This window comes from Phyllobates terribilis, unplaced genomic scaffold, assembly GCF_046119375.1.
Source record: "Phyllobates terribilis strain yellow unplaced genomic scaffold, ASM4611937v1 Scaffold_1__5_contigs__length_1240528914, whole genome shotgun sequence".
Lineage (NCBI taxonomy): Eukaryota > Metazoa > Chordata > Amphibia > Anura > Dendrobatidae > Phyllobates > Phyllobates terribilis.
This window is the reverse complement of record NW_027362761.1, coordinates 1011398814-1011422893: the sequence shown is the minus strand read 5'-3', so window position 1 is coordinate 1011422893 and position 24080 is coordinate 1011398814. Positions and strand designations below refer to the sequence as shown.

General features: G+C 45.0%; 1 protein-coding gene across 6 annotated transcripts in view; it reads left to right on the top strand.

Annotated features, from left to right (window-relative positions):
• CLCN3 (chloride voltage-gated channel 3) overlaps positions 1–24080 on the top strand; it is a 167469-nt gene that overhangs the window by 136758 nt on the left and 6631 nt on the right. For 4 of the 6 annotated variants that reach the window (XM_073644029.1, XM_073644037.1, XM_073644062.1 and 1 more), the window contains 6 exons: positions 1044–1124; positions 4724–5269; positions 8212–8398; positions 8974–9372; positions 9668–9884; positions 21341–21416. In XM_073644029.1, coding sequence (XP_073500130.1) covers positions 1044–1124; positions 4724–5269; positions 8212–8398; positions 8974–9372; positions 9668–9884; positions 21341–21416 — 1506 coding nt within the window. The remainder of the gene's footprint in view (positions 1–1043; positions 1125–4723; positions 5270–8211; positions 8399–8973; positions 9373–9667; positions 9885–21340; positions 21417–24080) is intronic. The other 2 variants (XM_073644053.1, XM_073644071.1) reach the window with 1 other exon arrangement.

Sequence of the window (24080 nt, the reverse complement as noted above, 5' to 3'; positions counted from 1 at the left end):
GTGTTTCTTTCCACATAGCAATTACTGTTGATGTTTTTATCCCACATTAACCTGTCAATATTTTAAAATAATAAAGTTTATTTGATTTTTGTATACTATGGACGTCCCTATCATTATTTAGGCGACCTAGTCGTCTCCCCCCATTATCAACAACATTTAGATAAGCCTGTGAAATATTAAGAGCATGTAGTCTGGTCAGATTAGACCAAAATTGAAATCTATGGATGCCATAAAATACACCATGTTTGGAGGCCAAAAGGCACTGCATATCACCCCAAAAACACCATACCAACAGTTTGGAGGTGGGAATATCATTTTGTGGGGGGCTGTTTTTCAGCATACGGCACTGGCAAACTTCATATCATTGAAGGATGAATAGACAGACAAATGCACCGAGACATTGTTGTTAAAAATGTGCTGCCATCTACCAGGATGATGAACATGAAACAAGGGTGGACATTTCAGCAAGACAGTGATCCAAAACACATCCAAGACAACTCTCAATTGGTTTCAGAGAGAGAAAATAAAACTGCTAGAATGACCCAGCCAATCAGCTGACCAGAATCCAATAAAAAAATTATGGAAGGAACTAAAGCTCACAGTTCATAGAAGGAGCCCACGGAAACATCAGGATTTGAAGGGTGTTTGTGTGGAAGAATGGGCCAAAATCACACCTGAGCAATGCATGCGACTAGTTTCTCCATACAGGAGGGGTCTTGAAGTTATCACCAACAAAAGCTTTTGTATGAAGTATTAAATAAATTTCAGTAAGCGTGTTCAATACTTTTTTCCCTGTGTCATTTCTCACAGTTACACATAATTTAGGACATTTATGGTTTGATTTCTTTGTGGTGAGAATTTCATGTCAAAAGCACCTTTAGAAATATATTTACTTAGAAAATTGGTGACTTGTTAAATGGTTATTTCACCCATTATGTCTTCTGGGAACTTTGGGAAGTGTCTATATAAACTGCCTTATGATGCCCAAGTCAACAGTGTATCATTATTGGTGAGAGTGGTAACCTTCTCACTTTCTCTTGTAGGTTCTTTCAGCAGCATCAGCGGCTGGTGTCTCTGTAGCGTTTGGAGCGCCTATTGGTGGAGTCCTTTTTAGTTTGGAAGAGGTAAAAATTTTCAGATAATATTACAGGAATGTTTCCTGCATATACACTTCTCAAGATTGGAATTGCATCACCAAGAGAAAAAAAGTCGTGGAATTATGGCAATCACAGGATGGATAGACATGATTTGAAAATTAGAAGAAAAAAAATGGAAACTTGCAGAACCTCTCAATTAATTCAATATTGAGTATGAGCACTACACCCAGAATTACACACACTTATACGTCTTTACTGCGATCAATGAGGTTATTAATGGTTCTCGGAGGAATGTTCTGCCATGCTGTGGATCATCAATATCTGCTGCTAGCTGCTCTTGTGCAATTGCTGACCAACGACACCCCAGATGTGCTCTAAGGGAAACCATTCCAGAGATGCTGCAGGTCGTCTGTAGCATGTTTAGACAAGCAAGCACGAGCAAAATGCGGCCTCTCGTTGTCATGTTGAAAAACACCTGCTCGGACACTTCGGAGAAATGGCCATATCACTGGTCTCGCGGCCAGGTCAATGTAACGCCGAGCTGTTAGTGCACTTGGAATGAAGACTAGAGGGGTCCGGCTACAGTACATTATGCCACCCCACACCATAATCCTGGGATTGTGACTGGTGTGACATTCCCTTAACCCCAGTCCCTGCCTTTTAATGTGTGCGCGCTCGCATATCTTTCCCCGCACATGATGGCTGATTTTAATCAGCCATCAAGGGGCTTTTAACAGATGCGGGTAGACCTGTGCTCTGCCCGCAGCTTTTAACCTGTTAAATCCCGCTGTCAATCACTGCCAGCGGGATTTAACACGTGCTGGTTGGAAGCTCATCATTAATTTTGCCCATTGGTGCACCTGTCACGTGATCGCGGGGTGCCAATGGATTGTCATGACAGCTGGGGGTCTGCAGAAGACCCCCCCCCCCTTCCCCGTTCCTGTCCTTGTGGATCTCCTGTGAACACCAAGCCGTGGCCGGCGTTCATAGATCGTTATTTTTGCTATACATAGTGCTGGAGTACTGCTACGTGTAGCACAGGCGATCGAACAATCACAACTTTAAGTCTCCTGTGGGGGCTATTGAAGTCCGTAAAAAGTGTGAGAAAAACGTTTTTAAGAATATGAAAAATAAAAAAAACATAAGTTCAAATCACCCCCCCCTTTGCTCCATTGAAAATCAAAATAGATTTTTTTAAAAATACACACATTTGGTATCTCTGCGTTGAGAAATGTCTTATCTATCAAAATATAAAAACGATCTGTAAACGGCTTAATGAGAAAAAAAGAAATCAAAACCTACTCCTGGGTATGGTGAGGGGTGGCATAATGTTCAGTAGCTGGATCTCTTTATTCTTCATTCCAGGTACACTCCAGATCGGTTGCATTGCTTTGGTCGTGGAACCATTGGTATGACTATTTCTTCAGTTCATGCTACTTTGAGCAGTCCGTCTTGCCTAATTGTGATTCCATGACCTGCTGTGTGTTTGGACTTGATTCTCATCAAGGTCATCACAGCTCTGCACCGAGATCAGAGCTGACACAGTACAGCAAGTACAGCAGAAGTGAACTTTGTCTCATTACAAACATTTGCAGCAGCACGTGTCCTCTTATAGTGCTGGCAGTTCTGATGCAGAGCTGTGCCTGATCATAACCTGTGCTTGCTAATGGAGTAGAGCAGAGTTGAACCTGGTCTCATTACAAACACAGGCACATTTGCCCCCTCAGTGCTATCACTTTTACTGTACTACTCCTTCTCCTCGCTGTCTTGTCTGCCTGTGAGATGGAAGCTACAGCACTGAGAGGACCACAGCTGCAAATGTTTTTGTAATGAGACAAACTTAACTTCTGCTGTACTGTGTTATCTCTGATCTCCGTGCAGAGCTGAGAGTGGCCATTACACATCTCACACTGGTAGCGCCCCTTTCATTTACAATAATCTCTGGAGGGATATCCTCATGCAGATCAGTGTCCGGCCCATAGATCTTTACAACTGATTTACATATAAGAAAAACATGGATTTCTCTGGAATAAAACATCGGATCACAGGTATCAAGGTGTCATTTTATTAGCGTCCTATGACCTGCATGCCCATATAGATGGCTTAGGAGGGGTTTCCTACTGACAAATTCCTTTTCATAACCTTGTTGATGTCAACCAAGGGGAGTAAATATCTGTATTTCTGCACTTGATGCTCATACTCGATGCTGAATAAATTTGAGATGTTTGGAAAATGTTTCTATTTTTTTTCATCATTGCATATCATTATCATGTCTTATCTATCCTGTGATTTTCAAAACTCCATGACTATTCCTCCTTGATGTTGGAATTTCAATGTAGTTTTTTTTAAGGAGTTTTTCTATAAACTACATTTTATATATCGCCTATATCATATTCAGGACAGGTGATAAGTTTAGGATTGCTGTGGGTTCAACAGCTGGCACCTTCAGGAAACCGGAAATAGGTGTCCCTAAGGGACAGGAGCAATAGTTCTTGTGTACGACCACTAGTCCACACTGTATGGGACTGGCAGCGGTAGGCAAGCGGAGACCTTCACATTCTGTCTGTCCCTCAGATAGTGAACGGAGCAGTGGTCATGTATGCTCACTACCACTCCAATCACACAGGGGACTTTAAACCCGCTGTTTTTGGGATGAGTGTTGGGTCTCAGCAGACCCCATCAGTGATATTTATCCTATTGAGAGGTAATATTTATGGGGAAAACCTTGTTAATTACTTTTAAAGGGTTTTATGGGACTTTAGTTTGGTGATCAATACCAGTTTGATGAGGGGCTGACTCCCTGCACTGCCACCATCAAAAGATTGAAGGGTAGTGCTCTGGACCTGGCACAACACCATACATTGTCTTGTGCACTCAATGGTGCCCAGTTCTTCCTCACTTGAATAGCAAAGAGCTGAAGTAACATTCACTTTCATAACGTATGTATGGAGATGTACCAGTTCCTGTGTGCCATGGTGTCTTCCATCAGATCATTAGTAGGGGGCTGGACCTCAATCGATTTTGATATTGATCAACTTTCCAATGTCTTGTTTATTAATATTAATGTCCTAAAAACAAAGCAGAAAGAATGTATCCATATTTACCAGCACAGGTCTGAAAACTTACACACTTACAGGGTGCTGCAGCCCCCTTGATAAAAGCAGAGGCAACATGAGTGCAATATACTGTGGTAGCAAGCACAAACCTGCCGATTCATGGAGGAGTTGGTCACCTAGTGATAGTGCACAGTGTCTGGCTTAGAGCCTATTAGTGTCGCCCATACTATTAGATTAGGCGGGCTGCCCAGCACTATATAAGTGCCCCCCAAAGTGACTGGCATCCTAGTTTACAAGGCGAGCATTGATGGGCTTAGCTGCATCCTGCATGTCTCCAATTCCATATATTATATATACACTTGGGGTCCGATTCATAAAAGCTTTTACAACGGATTTTTTAATGAATGCCAACTGATATTTACTTTTAAAAGAATGAATAAAGCCTTGAGCTTCAGGAGCAAAATAAGACCCGAGCAAATACAGCTTCTTTGTATACGTAATCTGTGTTTGCAGTAAGCTATATTTTGCGCAGTGTGCAGAGTCACATAACTGACTGTCTTTTTTCCTTAGGTCAGCTACTACTTTCCGCTGAAGACACTGTGGAGATCTTTCTTTGCCGCTTTAGTGGCTGCTTTCATTTTAAGGTCAATCAACCCATTTGGAAATAGCCGTCTTGTGCTTTTCTATGTGGAGTATCACACTCCTTGGTACCTATTTGAACTCCTCCCTTTTATCCTGCTCGGTGTGTTTGGTGGACTGTGGGGAGCATTTTTCATCCGTGCAAACATTGCCTGGTGCCGACGACGCAAGACTACGAAATTTGGAAAATACCCAGTCCTAGAGGTTATTGTGGTGGCTGCTATCACAGCCATCATTGCATTTCCAAATCCATATACACGATTCAACACTAGTCAGCTGATTAAAGAGCTGTTCACAGACTGCGGGCCTCTCGAATCCTCCACCCTGTGCGACTACAAAAATGACATGAATGCTAGCAACATTGTGGATGATATCCCAGACCGGCCTGCTGGTAATGGGGTATACTCAGCCATGTGGCAGCTATGCTTGGCGCTTGTATTTAAGATCATTATGACTGTATTCACATTCGGCATCAAGGTAATTAATTAGTTTTTTTGTTTTTTCTTGAAGCAAGCGATCACTGAACTGCTTTTTTTTTTTTTTTTTTTTTTTTTTTGGTCAAGTAATATGAATTTATGGGGCGGAGAGGTAACACCTGACTTTAGTGATCCCTTAATTGTACATTGCGTATATACATCAAGTCTTTATTTTTCTAATGGGGGCAATTTTGAAAAAGTGTGATAGAGAAGGCATAGAGAAATAGATTTCTCTGAGCTTGCTTGCTCCCCAGGAAAATTTTGAGATGTACTACAGGTAATCACACAATGCAGTTCCTCCATCAGCTCACATCTGTGCCCGGAGTCACTGCTGCTGGTAAATGGAGCGATTCTCTAAGTAATCACGAATATACAGTATGCGCAAGGACTGACCAAAGGCTTTGAAGGGGTGTTCCAGCCTAAAGCATGTATCTCCTATCCATCTTGTAGCTGACGAATGTTAAGTCGAAAAGGGTTTTAGCAATGCGGCTCCTACAATTCAATGCTGGGCTGATTTTGGACAATACCTTTTCAATGGATCAGCAGTGCACATGCTTGATTTTACCTCTATTCAGACAGCTCTTTGTCTTGGTAGTGTGGCTGAGGGGGACCGTGATGAGGGTTCCATTGGTCTGGCAACCACCAATCTAACCACCTATTTATTGAGAAAAGTTTTGAATGTTTTTGGTTGGAACAACCTTTTAATATGATAGATGAAATTTTGAGACATATTATTCCCATTATATGCATTTGTGAACTATTTCTTTGTGAGAACATGGAGACACTAGTGAAAATAATTCCTGTTGATTATTGCACAGATCCTCTGCAGTATGATGTAGTGATGATTTGAAGATCTGATTGATGGGGCTTTTCTGAAACTTTGCACAGGCAGGGTACTGTGCACTAGGGCTGTCATGTTACTGGGGCCTCCTTACCTAATTTCTTGTAGTCCATTGAAAAGGTCTTACTATTAGGCTATGTGCCAACGATGCAGAAATGCTCCGGATTTTTCCTGAACGTTTCTGCATCTCTATGGCAGAAAAAATGCATGCGGATTGTACATGCTTTTTTTCTGCCAGGTAGAAGCGTAAGTGAAGCTCTTTTAACATGCGATTTCGCATGCGGGATGTCAAGCTCTTTTCCAAGCGATTTTAGCATCACTTGGAAAGTGCTTGACAACTTGGTCACACTGTATAAATCCATGCAACCGGCATGGATTTATATAGTGTGAGCAAGTTACGATGCTGCAAATGCAGCATCAATAATTTTTAAAAAAGTAAAAAAAAAAACATTATACTCACCTTCAGATGGCCCTCGGTCTCCTTAGCAATGTGTCCGATATCTTCGGCGGCTCCCGGTGCTCTAAAAAGGACCTTCCATGATGTAATTTAGTCATGTGATGGTCACGCGACCATCACATGACTAAATGACGTCACGGAAAGTCCTTGCAGACCACCGCCAGAAGCCAAGGAGACACCAGCGCCGCTCAGAGGAGACAGGGGGCGCCGGAAAGGTGAGTATAAGATTTTTTATTTTAATTATTTTTTAACTACAGGTTCTATGTTACCCAGGTCTGCAGAAGAGTCTCCTCTTCTCCAGACCCGGGTACCATCCGCACATTGAACTGCATGATATCCGCATGTGCACGTGTAGTCATGTGGATGTCATGCGGTCCAATGCAAGTCAATGGCGGCTAAAACGCTGCGATTCCACAAAGTAAATGGTAGTGCTGCGGATTTTTCCGCAATGACAATCCGCAGTGGAAATTGCCGCAGCATGTGCACAGCACATGCGGATTATCATTGGGGAACATGGCAGACCTACTACCAAGCGTTTTTTAAGCTTTTCCGCGGCGGAATTGCTGCTGCGTTAACACTTAAAAAAAACGCATAGTGGGCACACAGCCTTAATCGAGTTTATCAAAAAGTGTGTTTTCTCTAAAATAAGCACAAAAGGAGTTGATTATGTTGATCCTGCTGAGAATACAGGGGTTATTCTTTAGTCTTTAGCTGGTGATTGGCTGGCAGGTTAGCCTTAGTTAAGGGAACAGGGACTAACAATCTGTTGTCTTGCAGCACAATACAGGCTAATGAGGGAGGACGTGGTGAGACACACATGGAAAATTTTCTAACTAAACACTTGAAAAGGGAGGGGGAATGGCACAGTAAATAAATCCAACTTTGATGTGAGCAGGCATCTGCAAGATCAACTCCAGAAATCAACTAGTTTATTGCTTCAAAACATGAGACATGGACTGAAAAATTGCTGCTAGACATTAACCCTTTAGACTTTTAAAAAAATAATGCTGACAGAAAGTAAGCAAAGGGGATAATGTTATTTATTGACTATTTTGTTTGATACGACTGTCTACTTTATGGGCATAAACATTCAAAGTTTGAAAAATTGTGCATTTTTCACAATTTTCATTAAATTCCTGATATTTTTTAGAAATAAAGCCAAATTTTATAGACCTAAATTTACCACTAACCTAAAGTACAATGTGTCATGAAAAATAACAATCTCTAAATCACTGAGATGAGATTACCACACAGTGACGGTGTCAGATGTAAACACTTGGCCTGGTCAGGAAGGTGAAAACTGGCTTTTCACCATCATCATCAACCATGTCAGGACGGAACAGTTCAGAAAAACAGAAGTGAAGCCGGCCAGATGTGAACATGGAAGGCATTGTAATCGAGCAGCTTATTGCCATGATGTAAATGGGAAATCATTTGAGTTGTGTGAAGTGTTGTGCATTTTCTAGGACAGTAGTAAGGCCTTGTTCAGATGGGGGTGTTCTCGGTTGATTGGCTGTGTGCCAGCGCACCTGTATGGTCCATTTTACAGGCTAGACTAGTGCATGTAGCATTGGGCAGCTCCCGCACCTGACTGCTATGCCTGACTACATCTGTAAGTTGTCTTCTGCTTGTCATTTGTTTGCAGGTTCCCTCCGGACTGTTTATCCCCAGCATGGCGATAGGAGCGATCGCGGGAAGAATTGTTGGCATTGCTGTGGAGCAGCTGGCGTACTACCACCACGACTGGTTCATATTCAAGCAGTGGTGTGAGGTGGGGGCGGACTGCATCACTCCCGGACTGTATGCCATGGTTGGGGCAGCCGCATGTTTGGGTAAGTGTTCTGAAATGGCTGTAACGTACAAATAGTTGGGCTGTTGGGTAGTTGAACTTGCATCAGAAATGGTGGTAAAGTATTTATGGCGGTTCTAACCCGTTGCAAACATGATTGTGACTCCATATAGTCCTAAACTCCACTGTAAAGATTTACATTCAGATGGCTATTTTCATTTTTGCACATATTTGTATAGGATTAAAAAGAATATGTTCTTTTGCATTTGTTAATCCAAGTGCTAATCCTTATTAATGTAATCCCTGAAGTAAGAACGCTGTACTGTTTGTACACTGACTCCAGGCTCTGTATAAAGTAAAAATAATAAGAGGGTACTCTCACCAGCTTTTACCCCTGACGTTTCAGGGCCTTCTGCTGGGACAGGAATCAGTGACATCCTGTATTAGTCACCTGATCTCTGAGGCCTGGGATTGGCTGGGAGCAGTCAGCTGACAGTCATCCCTTTGTGCAGAAATATTCGTTTTCAAATCCTAAGCTGCACTGCTTTGGTGGAAATCGAAGATGAGAAATGTAAGCTTGTCTGGTGACCACCACTGAATCGTCTTGTATTTTATCAGGTGGCGTTACCAGGATGACCGTCTCGCTTGTTGTTATCGTCTTTGAGCTGACAGGAGGCCTAGAATACATTGTGCCATTGATGGCGGCTGTGATGACCAGTAAGTGGGTAGGAGATGCTTTTGGACGCGAAGGCATCTATGAATCACACATACGGCTTAATGGATATCCGTTTTTGGACGCAAAAGAAGAATTCACACACACAACTCTGGCCCGTGATGTGATGAGGCCAAGGAGAAGTGACCCCCCGCTGGCTGTGCTCACACAAGATAACATGACCGTCGATGACATTGAAAGCTTGATCAATGAAACGAGCTTCAATGGTTTTCCTGTCATCATGTCTAAAGAATCACAACGACTGGTTGGGTTCGCACTAAGAAGAGACCTAACTCTAGCAATAGGTAAGTAACAGATTATTCTATTTCTGCTTTAACATTAATGATCACATATGCCATCCCCTCCATGTTTGGCTGGTACTCTTCTTACCATAGTGGGCAGGTTGTATTTGCTCGTTCATTATCTTAGAATGTGTGTGACCCTGGTCTGCGTCATGTCGCTCCCCTTTATCTCCCCACTGATCTTTGGCCATTTTTCATCGGCCTATATGTGTACTACAGTAAAAGACAATGTGTTGTATGCATGGAGTCATTCAAGATCGGGGATGGGTATTTAGGAATTTTCTATCTTTTTATGTAGAAAATGCAAGAAAGAAGCAAGAAGGTATTGTTGGAAGTTCTCGTGTTTGCTTCGCCCAGCACACCCCATCCCTTCCTGCAGAAAGCCCCCGACCCCTGAAACTCCGCAGTATCCTGGACATGAGCCCATTTACTGTGACTGACCACACACCAATGGAGATAGTGGTGGATATATTCCGCAAGCTGGGGCTCAGGCAGTGCCTTGTCACACACAATGGGTGAGTGTTCAGCATGTTCACATTATTGTAATGGCTGGTTATTAGAATGAGGTGACAAGCTGGGTTGCAATTTTTTCTTTAAGGGAATTTGTCATGAGACTGACCCCCTTAAATGAAGTGCAGCTATAAGACTCCCGATAGTATTGTACTTTTATGTCTACGAACTCCACTTTGGGGTGACATTGAAAAGAGTATATGAATTACGACACCTCCAAACTTTATAAAGTGATGTGACTGATACTTCAGTCAAATATAGTATGGACAGTACAGAGCACACTATAGAGTAATACCTGCTGCAGCACAGTACTATCTGCAGCCTGTAGATGTAAGAACTTATACAGAAACTGCCACAAAGCACAAGTCACTGAAATCTGTTTTTCCACACTTAACATGGTCAGGATATAAGGATTTGCCCTGAGATAGGATTACTATAGGGTTATTGCAGCCTGCAAGACTTTATTAACATGGACTGGTGTCCTCCCACTCAGTGTCATCTGTGCCAAGAAATGACTGCCATTGCTGGTAATCGCGTAGATCCAGCAGCTGGAGGATTTCTCGCACAGGTGACACTGCTTCCTAAGGTATATTAGTTTCGGGTGGTTTGGAGACCAATGAATTTCCATTTATTTTCCTGGAGATTCAGTGAGAATGAAGTATCACCTGCTTTTCTCCAAAGTATGAACTGATAATATACCAGTGCTAGAAGGCCATTTATTTAGACATTCATTGCATTAAAGAAGCCCTCCCCATTAAGTTTTTTCCACTAAGCATGAATGTGCATGTAGTGTGTATGTGTTACGCTCGCCTACCGCTGTCTTCTCCGGGATCCAGTGTCGTTCTGCTCCTCTTTTCAGTGATGTCACCGCTCTTCAGACTCTCTGGGTCATACAGCACAGTGAAGTGGCTTTTACAATGTAAGTCTATGGAGCGTTAGAACAAGACTTCATAGGCTTACATTGTAAAAGAGATTTATGGTTCACGCAGAGAGTGACCTGGAGAGTCTGAAGAGTGGTGACATCACTAAAAAGAGGGGCAGAATGGCACTGGATCCCAGAGAGCAGCGGTAGGTGAGTATATTAACACATACACACTACATACACTTATACATGCATTTAGTGTAAGAAAAAAAAAACTTAATGGGAGGGCTTCTTTTAAAGAGTAAACATTGTTTTAATTTTCATTACACAAATCAATAGTGCACATGAAAATAAGCAACTTTGTATTATATCTTATCAGAGAAATCTGCTTCTTTCTCTGCCAGAATTGATCAGTCATTATCAAAATTCTCAATTCTGAGGTAAAATCTGTATTCAGTGAAAACTTTCCCATTACTGAGATAGGAGATGACAGCTGCTACTGATGAGATTCTATATAGACGAGGGAGGGAGGAGCCAGGGGTAGAGCTCCACCCTCCTCCTCTCCCTCCTATCTACAGTACATAGCATCTTATCAGTAGCAGCTCTCATCTCCTATATACACGAGGGAGGGAGGAGCCAGAGCTCCACCCTCCTCCTCTCTCTCCTATCTACAGTACATAGCATCTTATCAGTAGCAGCTCTCATCTCCTATATACACGAGGGAGGAGCCAGAGGCAGAGCTCCACCCTCCTCCTCTCCCTCCTATCTACAGTACATAACATCTTATCAGTAGCAGCTCTCATCTCCTATATACACGAGGGAGGAGCCAGAGGCAGAGCTCCACCCTCCTCCTCTCCCTCCTATCTACAGTACATAGCATCTTATCAGTAGCAGCTCTCATCTCCTATATACACGAGGGAGGAGCCAGAGGCAGAGCTCCACCCTCCTCCTCTCCCTCCTATCTACAGTACATAGCATCTTATCAGTAGCAGCTCTCATCTCCTATATACACGAGGGAGGAGCCAGAGGCAGAGCTCCACCCTCCTCCTCTCCCTCCTATCTACAGTACATAGCATCTTATCAGTAGCAGCTCTCATCTCCTATATACACGAGGGAGGAGCCAGAGACAGAGCTCCACCCTCCTCCTCTCCCTCCTATCCACAGTACATAACATCTTATCAGTAGCAGCTCTCATCTCCTATATACACGAGGGAGGGAGGAGCCAGAGGCAGAGCTCCACCCTCCTCCTCTCCCTCCTATCTACAGTACATAGCATCTTATCAGTAGCAGCTCTCATCTACTATATACACGAGGGAGGGAGGAGCCAGAGGCAGAGCTCCACCCTCCTCCTCTCCCTCCTATCTACAGTACATAGCATCTTATCAGTAGCAGCTCTCATCCTCTATATACATGAGGGAGGGAGGAGCCAGAGGTAGAACTCCACCCTCCTCCTCTCCCTCCTATCTACAGTACATAGCATCTTATCAGTAGCAGCTCTCATCTCCTATATACATGAGGGAGGAGCCAGAGGCAGAGCTCCACCCTCCTCCTCTCCCTCCTATCTACAGTACATAGGAGTTGGCGGCTGCTACTGATAAGATGCTATGTACTGTGGATAGGAGGGTGGAGCTCTGCCTCTGGCTCCTCCCTCCCTCGTGTATATAGGAGATCAGAGCTGCTACTGATAAGATGCTATGTACTGTAGATAGGAGGGAGAGGAGGAGGGTGGAGCTCTGCCTCTGGCTCCTCCCTCGTGTATATAGGAGATGAGAGCTGCTACTGATAAGATGCTATGTACTGTAGATAGGAGGGAGAGGAGGAGGGTGGAGCTCTGCCTCTGGCTCCTCCCTCGTGTATATAGGAGATGAGAGCTGCTACTGATAAGATGCTATGTACTGTAGATAGGAGGGAGAGGAGGAGGGTGGAGCTCTACCCCTGGCTCCTCCCTCCCTCGTGTATATAGAGGATGAGAGCTGCTACTGATAAGATGCTATGTACTGTAGTTACTAGGGAGAGGAGGAGGGTGGAGCTCTGCCTCTGGCTCCTCCCTCGTGTATATAGGAGATGAGAGCTGCTACTGATAAGATGCTATGTACTGTAGATAGGAGGGAGAGGAGGAGGGTGGAGCTCTGGCTCCTCCCTCCCTCGTGTATATAGGAGATGAGAGCTGCTACTGATAAGATGCTATGTACTGTAGATAGGAGGGAGAGGAGGAGGGTGAAGCTCTGCCTCTGGCTCCTCCCTCCCTCGTATATATAGGAGATGAGAGCTGCTACTGATAAGATGCTATGTACTGTAGATAGGAGGGAGAGGAGGAGGGTGGAGCTCTGGCTCCTCCCTCCCTCCTGTATATAGGAGATGAGAGCTGCTACTGATAAGATGCTATGTACTGTAGATAGGAGGGAGAGGAGGAGGGTGGAGCTCTGCCTCTGGCTCCTCCCTCGTGTATATAGGAGATGAGAGCTGCTACTGATAAGATGCTATGTACTGTGGATAGGAGGGAGAGGAGGAGGGTGGAGCTCTGCCTCTGGCTCCTCCCTCGTGTATATAGGAGATGAGAGCTGCTACTGATAAGATGCTATGTACTGTAGATAGGAGGGAGAGGAGGAGGGTGGAGCTCTGCCTCTGGCTCCTCCCTCGTGTATATAGGAGATGAGAGCTGCTACTGATAAGATGCTATGTACTGTAGATAGGAGGGAGAGGAGGAGGGTGGAGCTCTGCCTCTGGCTCCTCCCTCGTGTATATAGGAGATGAGAGCTGCTACTGATAAGATGCTATGTACTGTAGATAGGAGGGAGAGGAGGAGGGTGGAGCTCTGGCTCCTCCCTCCCTCCTGTATATAGGAGATGAGAGCTGCTACTGATAAGATGCTATGTACTGTAGATAGGAGGGAGAGGAGGAGGGTGGAGCTCTGCCTCTGGCTCCTCCCTCGTGTATATAGGAGATGAGAGCTGCTACTGATAAGATGCTATGTACTGTGGATAGGAGGGAGAGGAGGAGGGTGGAGCTCTGCCCCTGGCTCCTCCCTCCCTCGTGTATATAGGAGATGAGAGCTGCTACTGATAAGATGCTATGTACTGTAGATACTAGGGAGAGGAGGAGGGTGGAGCTCTGCCTCTGGCTCCTCCCTCGTGTATATAGGAGATGAGAGCTGCTACTGATAAGATGCTATGTACTGTAGATAGGAGGGAGAGGAGGAGGGTGGAGCTCTGCCTCTGGCTCCTCCCTCCCTCGTGTATATAGGAGATGAGAGCTGCTACTGATAAGATGCTATGTACTGTAGATAGGAGGGAGAGGAGGAGGGTGGAGCTCTGCCTCTGGCTCCTCCCTCCCTCGTGTATATAGAGGATGAGAGCTGCTACTGATAAGATGTTATGTACTGTAGATAGGAGGGAGAGGAGGAGGGTGGAGCTCTGCCTCTGGCTCCTCCCTCGTGTATATAGGAGATGAGAGCTGCTACTGATAAGATGCTATGTACTGTAGATAGGAGGGAGAGGAGGAGGGTGGAGCTCTGCCTCTGGCTCCTCCCTCCCTCGTGTATATAGGAGATGAGAGCTGCTACTGATAAGATGCTATGTACTGTAGATAGGAGGGAGAGGAGGAGGGTGGAGCTCTGCCTCTGGCTCCTCCCTCGTGTATATAGGAGATGAGAGCTGCTACTGATAAGATGCTATGTACTGTGGATAGGAGGGAGAGGAGGAGGGTGGAGCTCTGCCTCTGGCTCCTCCCTCGTGTATATAGGAGATGAGAGCTGCTACTGATAAGATGCTATGTACTGTAGATAGGAGGGAGAGGAGGAGGGTGGAGCTCTGCCTCTGGCTCCTCCCTCGTGTATATAGGAGATGAGAGCTGCTACTGATAAGATGCTATGTACTGTAGATAGGAGGGAGAGGAGGAGGGTGGAGCTCTGCCTCTGGCTCCTCCCTCGTGTATATAGGAGATGAGAGCTGCTACTGATAAGATGCTATGTACTGTAGATAGGAGGGAGAGGAGGAGGGTGGAGCTCTGGCTCCTCCCTCCCTCCTGTATATAGGAGATGAGAGCTGCTACTGATAAGATGCTATGTACTGTAGATAGGAGGGAGAGGAGGAGGGTGGAGCTCTGCCTCTGGCTCCTCCCTCGTGTATATAGGAGATGAGAGCTGCTACTGATAAGATGCTATGTACTGTGGATAGGAGGGAGAGGAGGAGGGTGGAGCTCTGCCCCTGGCTCCTCCCTCCCTCGTGTATATAGGAGATGAGAGCTGCTACTGATAAGATGCTATGTACTGTAGATACTAGGGAGAGGAGGAGGGTGGAGCTCTGCCTCTGGCTCCTCCCTCGTGTATATAGGAGATGAGAGCTGCTACTGATAAGATGTTATGTACTGTAGATAGGAGGGAGAGGAGGAGGGTGGAGCTCTGCCTCTGGCTCCTCCCTCCCTCGTGTATATAGGAGATGAGAGCTGCTACTGATAAGATGCTATGTACTGTAGATACTAGGGAGAGGAGGAGGGAGGAGCTCTGCCTCTGGCTCCTCCCTCGTGTATATAGGAGATGAGAGCTGCTACTGATAAGATGCTATGTACTGTAGATAGGAGGGAGAGGAGGAGGGTGGAGCTCTGCCTCTGGCTCCTCCCTCCCTCGTGTATATAGGAGATGAGAGCTGCTACTGATAAGATGTTATGTACTGTAGATAGGAGGGAGAGGAGGAGGGTGGAGCTCTGCCTCTGGCTCCTCCCTCCCTCGTGTATATAGGAGATGAGAGCTGCTACTGATAAGATGCTATGTACTGTAGATACTAGGGAGAGGAGGAGGGTGGAGCTCTGCCTCTGGCTCCTCCCTCGTGTATATAGGAGATGAGAGCTGCTACTGATAAGATGCTATGTACTGTAGATAGGAGGGAGAGGAGGAGGGTGGAGCTCTGCCTCTGGCTCCTCCCTCCCTTGTGTATATAGGAGATGAGAGCTGCTACTGATAAGATGCTATGTACTGTAGATAGGAGGGAGAGGAGGAGGGTGGAGCTCTGCCTCTGGCTCCTCCCTCCCTCGTGTATATAGGAGATGAGAGCTGCTACTGATAAGATGCTATGTACTGTGGATAGGAGGGAGAGGAGGAGGGTGGAGCTCTGGCTCCTCCCTCCCTCGTGTATATAGGAGATGAGAGCTGCTACTGATAAGATGCTATGTACTGTAGATAGGAGGGAGAGGAGGAGGGTGGAGCTCTGCCTCTGGCTCCTCCCTCCCTCGTGTATATAGGAGATGAGAGCTGCTACTGATAAGATGCTATGTACTGTGGATAGGAGGGAGAGGAGGAGGGAGGAGCTCTGGCTCCTCCCTCCCTCGTGTATATAGGAGATGAGAGCTGCTACTGATGAGATGCTATGTACTGTAGATAGGAGGGAGAGGAGGAGGGTGGAGCTCTGCCTCTGGCTCCTCCCTCCCTCGTGTATATAGGAGATGAGAGCTGCTACTGATAAGATGCTATGTACTGTAGATAGGAGGGAGAGGAGGAGGGTGGAGCTCTGCCTCTGGCTCCTCCCTCGTGTATATAGGAGATGAGAGCTGCTACTGATAAGATGCTATGTACTGTAGATAGGAGGGAGAGGAGGAGGGTGGAGCTCTGCCTCTGGCTCCTCCCTCGTGTATATAGGAGATGAGAGCTGCTACTGATAAGATGTTATGTACTGTAGATAGGAGGAGGGTGGAGCTCTGCCTCTGGCTCCTCCCTCCCTCGTGTATATAGAGGATGAGAGCTGCTACTGATAAGATGCTATGTACTGTAGATAGGAGGGAGAGGAGGAGGGTGGAGCTCTGCCTCTGGCTCCTCCCTCCCTCGTGTATATAGGAGATGAGAGCTGCTACTGATAAGATGCTATGTACTGTAGATAGGAGAGAGAGGAGGAGGGTGGAGCTCTGCCTCTGGCTCCTCCCTCGTGTATATAGAGGCTGAGAGCTGCTACTGATAAGATGCTATGTACTGTAGATAGGAGGGAGAGGAGGAGGGTGGAGCTCTGCCTCTGGCTCCTCCCTCGTGTATATAGGAGATGAGAGCTGCTACTGATAAGATGCTATGTACTGTAGATACTAGGGAGAGGAGGAGGGTGGAGCTCTGCCTCTGGCTCCTCCCTCCCTCGTGTATATAGGAGATGAGAGCTGCTACTGATAAGATGCTATGTACTGTAGATAGGAGGGAGAGGAGGAGGGTGGAGCTCTGCCTCTGGCTCCTCCCTCCCTCGTGTATATAGGAGATGAGAGCTGCTACTGATAAGATGCTATGTACTGTAGATAGGAGGGAGAGGAGGAGGGTGGAGCTCTGCCTCTGGCTCCTCCCTCGTGTATATAGAGGATGAGAGCTGCTACTGATAAGATGCTATGTACTGTAGATAGGAGGGAGAGGAGGAGGGTGGAGCTCTGCCTCTGGCTCCTCCCTCGTGTATATAGGAGATGAGAGCTGCTACTGATAAGATGCTATGTACTGTAGATAGGAGGGAGAGGAGGAGGGTGGAGCTCTGGCTCCTCCCTCCCTCGTGTATATAGGAGATGAGAGCTGCTACTGATAAGATGCTATGTACTGTAGATAGGAGGGAGAGGAGGAGGGTGGAGCTCTGCCTCTGGCTCCTCCCTCGTGTATATAGGAGATGAGAGCTGCTACTGATAAGATGCTATGTACTGTAGATAGGAGGGAGAGGAGGAGGGTGGAGCTCTGCCTCTGGCTCCTCCCTCCCTCGTGTATATAGGAGATGAGAGCTGCTACTGATAAGATGCTATGTACTGTAGATAGGAGGGAGAGGAGGAGGGTGGAGCTCTGCCTCTGGCTCCTCCCTCCCTCGTGTATATAGGAGATGAGAGCTGCTACTGATAAGATGCTATGTACTGTAGATAGGAGGGAGAGGAGGAGGGTGGAGCTCTGGCTCCTCCCTCCCTCCTGTATATAGGAGATGAGAGCTGCTACTGATAAGATGCTATGTACTGTAGATAGGAGGGAGAGGAGGAGGGTGGAGCTCTGCCTCTGGCTCCTCCCTCGTGTATATAGGAGATGAGAGCTGCTACTGATAAGATGCTATGTACTGTAGATAGGAGGGAGAGGAGGAGGGTGGAGCTCTGGCTCCTCCCTCCCTCCTGTATATAGGAGATGAGAGCTGCTACTGATAAGATGCTATGTACTGTAGATACTAGGGAGAGGAGGAGGGTGGAGCTCTGCCTCTGGCTCCTCCCTCGTGTATATAGGAGATGAGAGCTGCTACTGATAAGATGCTATGTACTGTAGATAGGAGGGAGAGGAGGAGGGTGGAGCTCTGCCTCTGGCTCCTCCCTCCCTCGTGTATATAGGAGATGAGAGCTGCTACTGATAAGATGCTATGTACTGTAGATAGGAGGGAGAGGAGGAGGGTGGAGCTCTGCCTCTGGCTCCTCCCTCGTGTATATAGGAGATGAGAGCTGCTACTGATAAGATGCTATGTACTGTAGATAGGAGGGAGAGGAGGAGGGTGGAGCTCTGCCTCTGGCTCCTCCCTCCCTCGTGTATATAGGAGATCAGAGCTGATACTGATAAGATGTTATGTACTGTAGATAGGAGGGAGAGGAGGAGGGTGGAGCTCTGCCTCTGGCTCCTCCCTCGTGTATATAGGAGATGAGAGCTGCTACTGATAAGATGCTATGTACTGTAGATAGGAGGGAGAGGAGGAGGGTGGAGCTCTGCCTCTGGCTCCTCCCTCCCTCGTGTATATAGGAGATGAGAGCTGCTACTGATAAGATGCTATGTACTGTAGATAGGAGGGAGAGGAGGAGGGTGGAGCTCTGCCTCTGGCTCCTCCCTCGTGTATATAGGAGATGAGAGCTGCTACTGATAAGATGCTATGTACTGTAGATAGGAGGAGGGTGGAGCTCTGCCTCTGGCTCCTCCCTCGTGTATATAGGAGATGAGAGCTGCTACTGATAAGATGCTATGTACTGTAGATAGGAGGGAGAGGAGGAGGGTGGAGCTCTGCCTCTGGCTCCTCCCTCGTGTATATAGGAGATCAGAGCTGCTACTGATAAGATGTTATGTACTGTAGATAGGAGGGAGAGGAGGAGGGTGGAGCTCTGCCTCTGGCTCCTCCCTCCCTCGTGTATATAGGAGATGAGAGCTGCTACTGATAAGATGCTATGTACTGTAGATAGGAGGGAGAGGAGGAGGGTGGAGCTCTGCCTCTGGCTCCTCCCTCGTGTATATAGGAGATGAGAGCTGCTACTGATAAGATGCTATGTACTGTAGATAGGAGGAGGGTGGAGCTCTGCCTCCTCCCTCTCTCATCTACATAGAATCTTATCAGAAAAACCTATCAAGAATTGGAGTGCTACAGTACTAGGAAAAATATATAAATCTTTATTCATCTTAGATTAAAATCTCAACATTAAAAAACAGCATAAACATGAGAAGAAGGCAAAGTACAGACCAGGGGGCCAAAAACAGGGCAATTGACTAGAAAAAATATATGAATTATTGGCTACAGAGAGTGAAAACAACCAAGAAATATATGCTGTAGGCAATGCCACCTCTTATTGTTGATGGATGGAAAAAAATTATTCTTAAGACCAGTAGAATAAGAGTGGAACAAATTTCTACATAGATGCAAAGTGCATTGATAAGTGGCACTGGGTTTATTGCATAATTACAAAGATGTCCATGCTCACCCACCACTAAAAATATATAAGCGGCCTATTATGCATCCATGACATACTCAAACAATATTGTGGCAAATATGAAATCAATAATTATAAGTCCAAGGAGTGACTCCTTGAATGAAGGTAGCTTGAAACGCGCATCGGGGCACTTCCTGCGGTGCCTATTCAGGTTTTTGACTTATAATTATTGATTTAATATTTGCCACAATATTGTTCGCTGAATGCAGATCTTACCTCAAATTGAGAATTTTGATAATGATTGATCAATTCTTGCAGAGAAAGATGCAGAGTTTTCTGATAAGATATATTACAAAGTTTCTTATTTTCACGTGTACTATTGATTTATGAAATCAAAATTAAAACTATGGTTACGCGAGTTTTCTGGTTCTATCCCTTATGGTATAATATACCCTACTGGAGGCCATTACAAGTTACTGCAGATGTATGTGATCATATAACGCAGATTATTAATCCAGGCCAGAGATTTCTGAATGACTTGTAATATCCTTAGAAAGCTTAAATGGAGAGTTATAGCACTAGGTACACAATTTGCTCTACAATAATTAGAGGAACTAATAAATAAAGGACCCATAGACTTTCTAAGAGTCTTCGCATGGCTCTTCAAGGATTCCCCGAGTTCTTCTGTCCCTTCTCTTCAGTGATTGGTGAGGGTCTCAGGACTCCAATTTCCACTGATCAAAACTTATGACGTGTGGTTATAATACGTCAAAGATTCTTCTTAACTTTTACTTATCCCCTAAGCTTTAGTTGCATAAAACCAGAAAACGACTTCCCATTGATATGACGGTTGTGTTGATTAGAATGCCTAGTATAATGTTACATTGGCTCATTATATTCCTGGAGACATAACCTTGTACTCCATATACGCTGGTTTTACTGATAAAATGGCCCAATGGTTCAGTCTGCATGCACATAATCAGTGCTGTTTTCCTAGTTCTCCTTCTAAACCTGAAAGGTAATGAATCGAGTGAGGAAGGGCAGCTATCCAAAATAACTGGTATTTGGTTTAATAGGGACAGAGCAGAGAACAAACCTCCGGTGTGCAATCAGCCTCATGGAGGTGATGGTCATGTTGGGGATAAAGCAGACTTCTTTGTCTCTGGGCTTCATTGTGTTCACATATTGTGGGCTCTTTACTAATGGCTGCCTCTCTGCATTATGGCATGCTCTGTCACATTAACAGCCGAAGTATTTGGTGTCCATGGAAGTAATACTGACATACCATGCACTTAATAACTGGATCTCCTGTCCTAGTAGATGCTCTGCTTACAAATTAGAGACTTTCCACCTGTTTATTAACCCTTGCTTCATTTCATTCATGCTGAAGTGAACTATTACTGAGGATCACTATAATGGCAGCGTAGTGCAGAAGTGGGCTAGAAGACAGGGAGTGATCACAGCAAATATACCGCTGCTAAAATCTATTCAGTGTACAGATTGTAGTCTGGTTTGCTCACAATCCATAGATATCCGATGTATAGCTTTCTTCTGCCCATTATTCTCCTAAGAGAATCACTGTGCACCACCTCGGTGTAGCACAGGTCACAGGTTTCCTGCTCCTGACTATGTCTCTGCTATTCTAACAGGCTGTCAGTTCACTGCAGTACTAATATTGGTAATATTTCACATTGTGCCCAATAAATGCACAATGAACTGTTATTACAGCTCACACTACCACATTACATGCCGTATATTCCTGACACCTACGATAGACAGGGCGCTGATGCTAAGCAGCTCCTCTGGGTTATCTTAAGAAGTGTATGGTTTTGTATTTCTTTGGAATTTTTATGTAAGCTTTGACAAAGCCTCTAGTTGTATGTCAGCCATTCCACCCCTCAGCCCATAACATTGCCATTATTTTCTGTTGCTTCATTCTTTTTGTTTTCTCCATTTGTAGTTCCAACTCAGTTATTAGCATAACATGATCTGTTTCAGGACTGTCTTGGGGATCATCACAAAGAAGAACATATTAGAACATCTCGAGAATCTAAAGCAGCACGTGGAACCCTTGGTGATTAGTCAATACGCCTCTAACTTGTAGTCACTTCTTAGGAGGCAGGAAGCATGAAATTTGACAACTGTTCACACACATCACCAGGTCAACCGAAGAGCACATTGCTCCAGCCGATCGCAGCCGCTGCCAGACAAGGCTGAAAGTTCTCACTGAGCTCTGCAGGCGGCAGAAACCTCTGCTCAGCATTTCCAATCTGTTTGACATATGATTAGCAAAGCAACGTAGTAGGCACCAGCTCTTTACTGAGACTTCTGTAAAAATCACAAAATTAGACTAGCATTAGATCTAAATGGTCATATTAGGGTATGTCTCCTCACTGGACCATGGCATGCATTTTGGCTCTTAGATTCTAGGCACAATATAAAAAGAATAATGGTCAGAAGCTTGTGCTGGGGTGATCTAAATGTGGCAGTGTCTTGTACGGTACATGCATGTGCTCTCGCCTGGTCATATAAAGTATTCCTGCTAGGACCAGATGGCCGCTACGGTGCTGCAGTTTCAATACTCTGCACATGTTTGTATATGTTGTCCCCACATTTTTCACAATGGACCTATTATAGGGGAACATAACTTATTGATAGGTCTAGGCTGCAGGGTTGCACTTTGCTTACCTAGTACATATTGTGTCCACACACAAAGCCAAGTCATTATACTAATGGGGGTAACATTTACTTTAAGCCATAGGTATCAGATAATTGTGTTTGGCAAACAGACAGAGAGCCTAAAGCCCCCGTCTCACATAGCGAGATCGCTGCTGGGTCACGGTTTTGGTGACGCAACAGCGACCTCACCAGCGATGTCGCTATGTGTGACACTTTGCAACGATCAGGCCCCTGCTGTGAGATCGCTGCAAAGTGTCCTGGACCATTTTTTGGTCGGTGCTCTCCCGCTGGTCAGCACACATCACTGTGTGTGACCAGCGGGAGCAGTGATCAGGCTGGTAACCATAATAAACATCTGGTTACTAGGGGCACACCGCACCTAGTAACCCGTTGTTTATTATGGTTACGAGCCTGCTAAAGTGAGCTGTAACCTCCCGCTCACTGTAGCAGAGTGGTAACCATGATAAACAACGGGTTACTAGGTGCGCGTGTGCCCCTAGTAACCCGATGTTTACCATAGTTACCAGCCTGCTCCTGCTTCAGCAGGCTCGTAACCAGGAGCAGGACATCGTGGAAAGATTCTTTCCACGATGTCGCTGCTCCCCTGATCGTTGGTGAGCCTGCCTGTTTGACAGCTCACCAGCGACCACATAGTGACGCAGCAACGATCCCTGACAGGTCGTATCGTTGTCGGGATCGTTGCAGCATCGCTAAGTGTGACGGGGCCTTAAAGCTTCGACTGACTTATGTGTCGCATCCTTGCCCCTTTAAAGCATTACTATTGTTAGAAAATTAATCACAATCCCACCCTAGAAATCTATTAGTGTGTAAAAGATGATGTGCAGTCAGAAATTATCTTTTTACATGTTTTAATTTTTTTTCAATATACAAATCCCCCTGAAAATACAGATTTTTTTTTGTAAACGTGTAAGTGGGTATGCTCTTCTAGCATAATGCCAGTGCTGTGCCCAGCGCTCTGACCCCCTCACTGTCCTGCTCCACCTCTTATTTTTTTATATATATATATATATATATATATATATATATATATATATATATATATATATATATATATATATATATATATATATATATATATATATATATATATATATATTTTAAAGCCGTGGTTTTTCCAGAGAAGGAAAGCTGCTTTTCCGATCTGCTGTCTTTTTTACTATTACTACAGCTGGGGCTTTCTGGGGCCCTAGGATGGCTTCTGAACATTTGCAGACAGCCTATAGGCAGGGAGAGGGAGACTACAAGCTGGTGAAGGGTGAGGTAGATGCCAGTTCTCCTTAGTAGAATATGATACGACTTTTTATGTATTCTTATATACCTCTGAAGTGTGCAAAGACTAAAGTCCCCAAGAACCTATAACAGCAGGTACGCCTTTATGCTGTTTTGTTAATGATTTCCATTGTCAGATGTGTCTCATATATGAATACATATATACCGTAGATAATTCCTTTCAGAGAGATCATACACGCTAATACAATGTCTATGAAAACTAGGAGTTATGATCCCATCACTAGGATTGTGGCTTCTGATTGACTGTAATAAGAGAATTCTTTCTTCCACCCTATTTACATGAAGGGGGATTTTTTTACAATTCATGTAAAGGAAAAAGGTGTCCTGCCCTCACCACTGCATTCTAGAAGATTAGGGCATCTCGATAATACAGATAATGATATTAATAGATAATAAAGATGAACTTGTGGTTGGATGTTCTAAATGCACTCTTTAGCCCTACTTCCCAAACAACTTAATGGGGGATCTTTGTGTTCTTACTCAGACAAGACCTTAGGTATTTGTACTGTCTTGGTAAAGGATTGAGAATTGTTCCTGAACTCATATTAGTCGCAAGAAGGCTGGTTAACGATTATGAGCCTGTGTAAACATGCTGGCGATCACCCGAAGAAAGATCATAACACTTATTCATCTGATAACCAAATAATTTATGCCAGCATGAAAAAAATCATTGGTTTCGTACAGCATCATGTTGATGGCCACTGATAAAAGCCCCCTTTAATATGGATGTGCTGTGAACAACATGAGG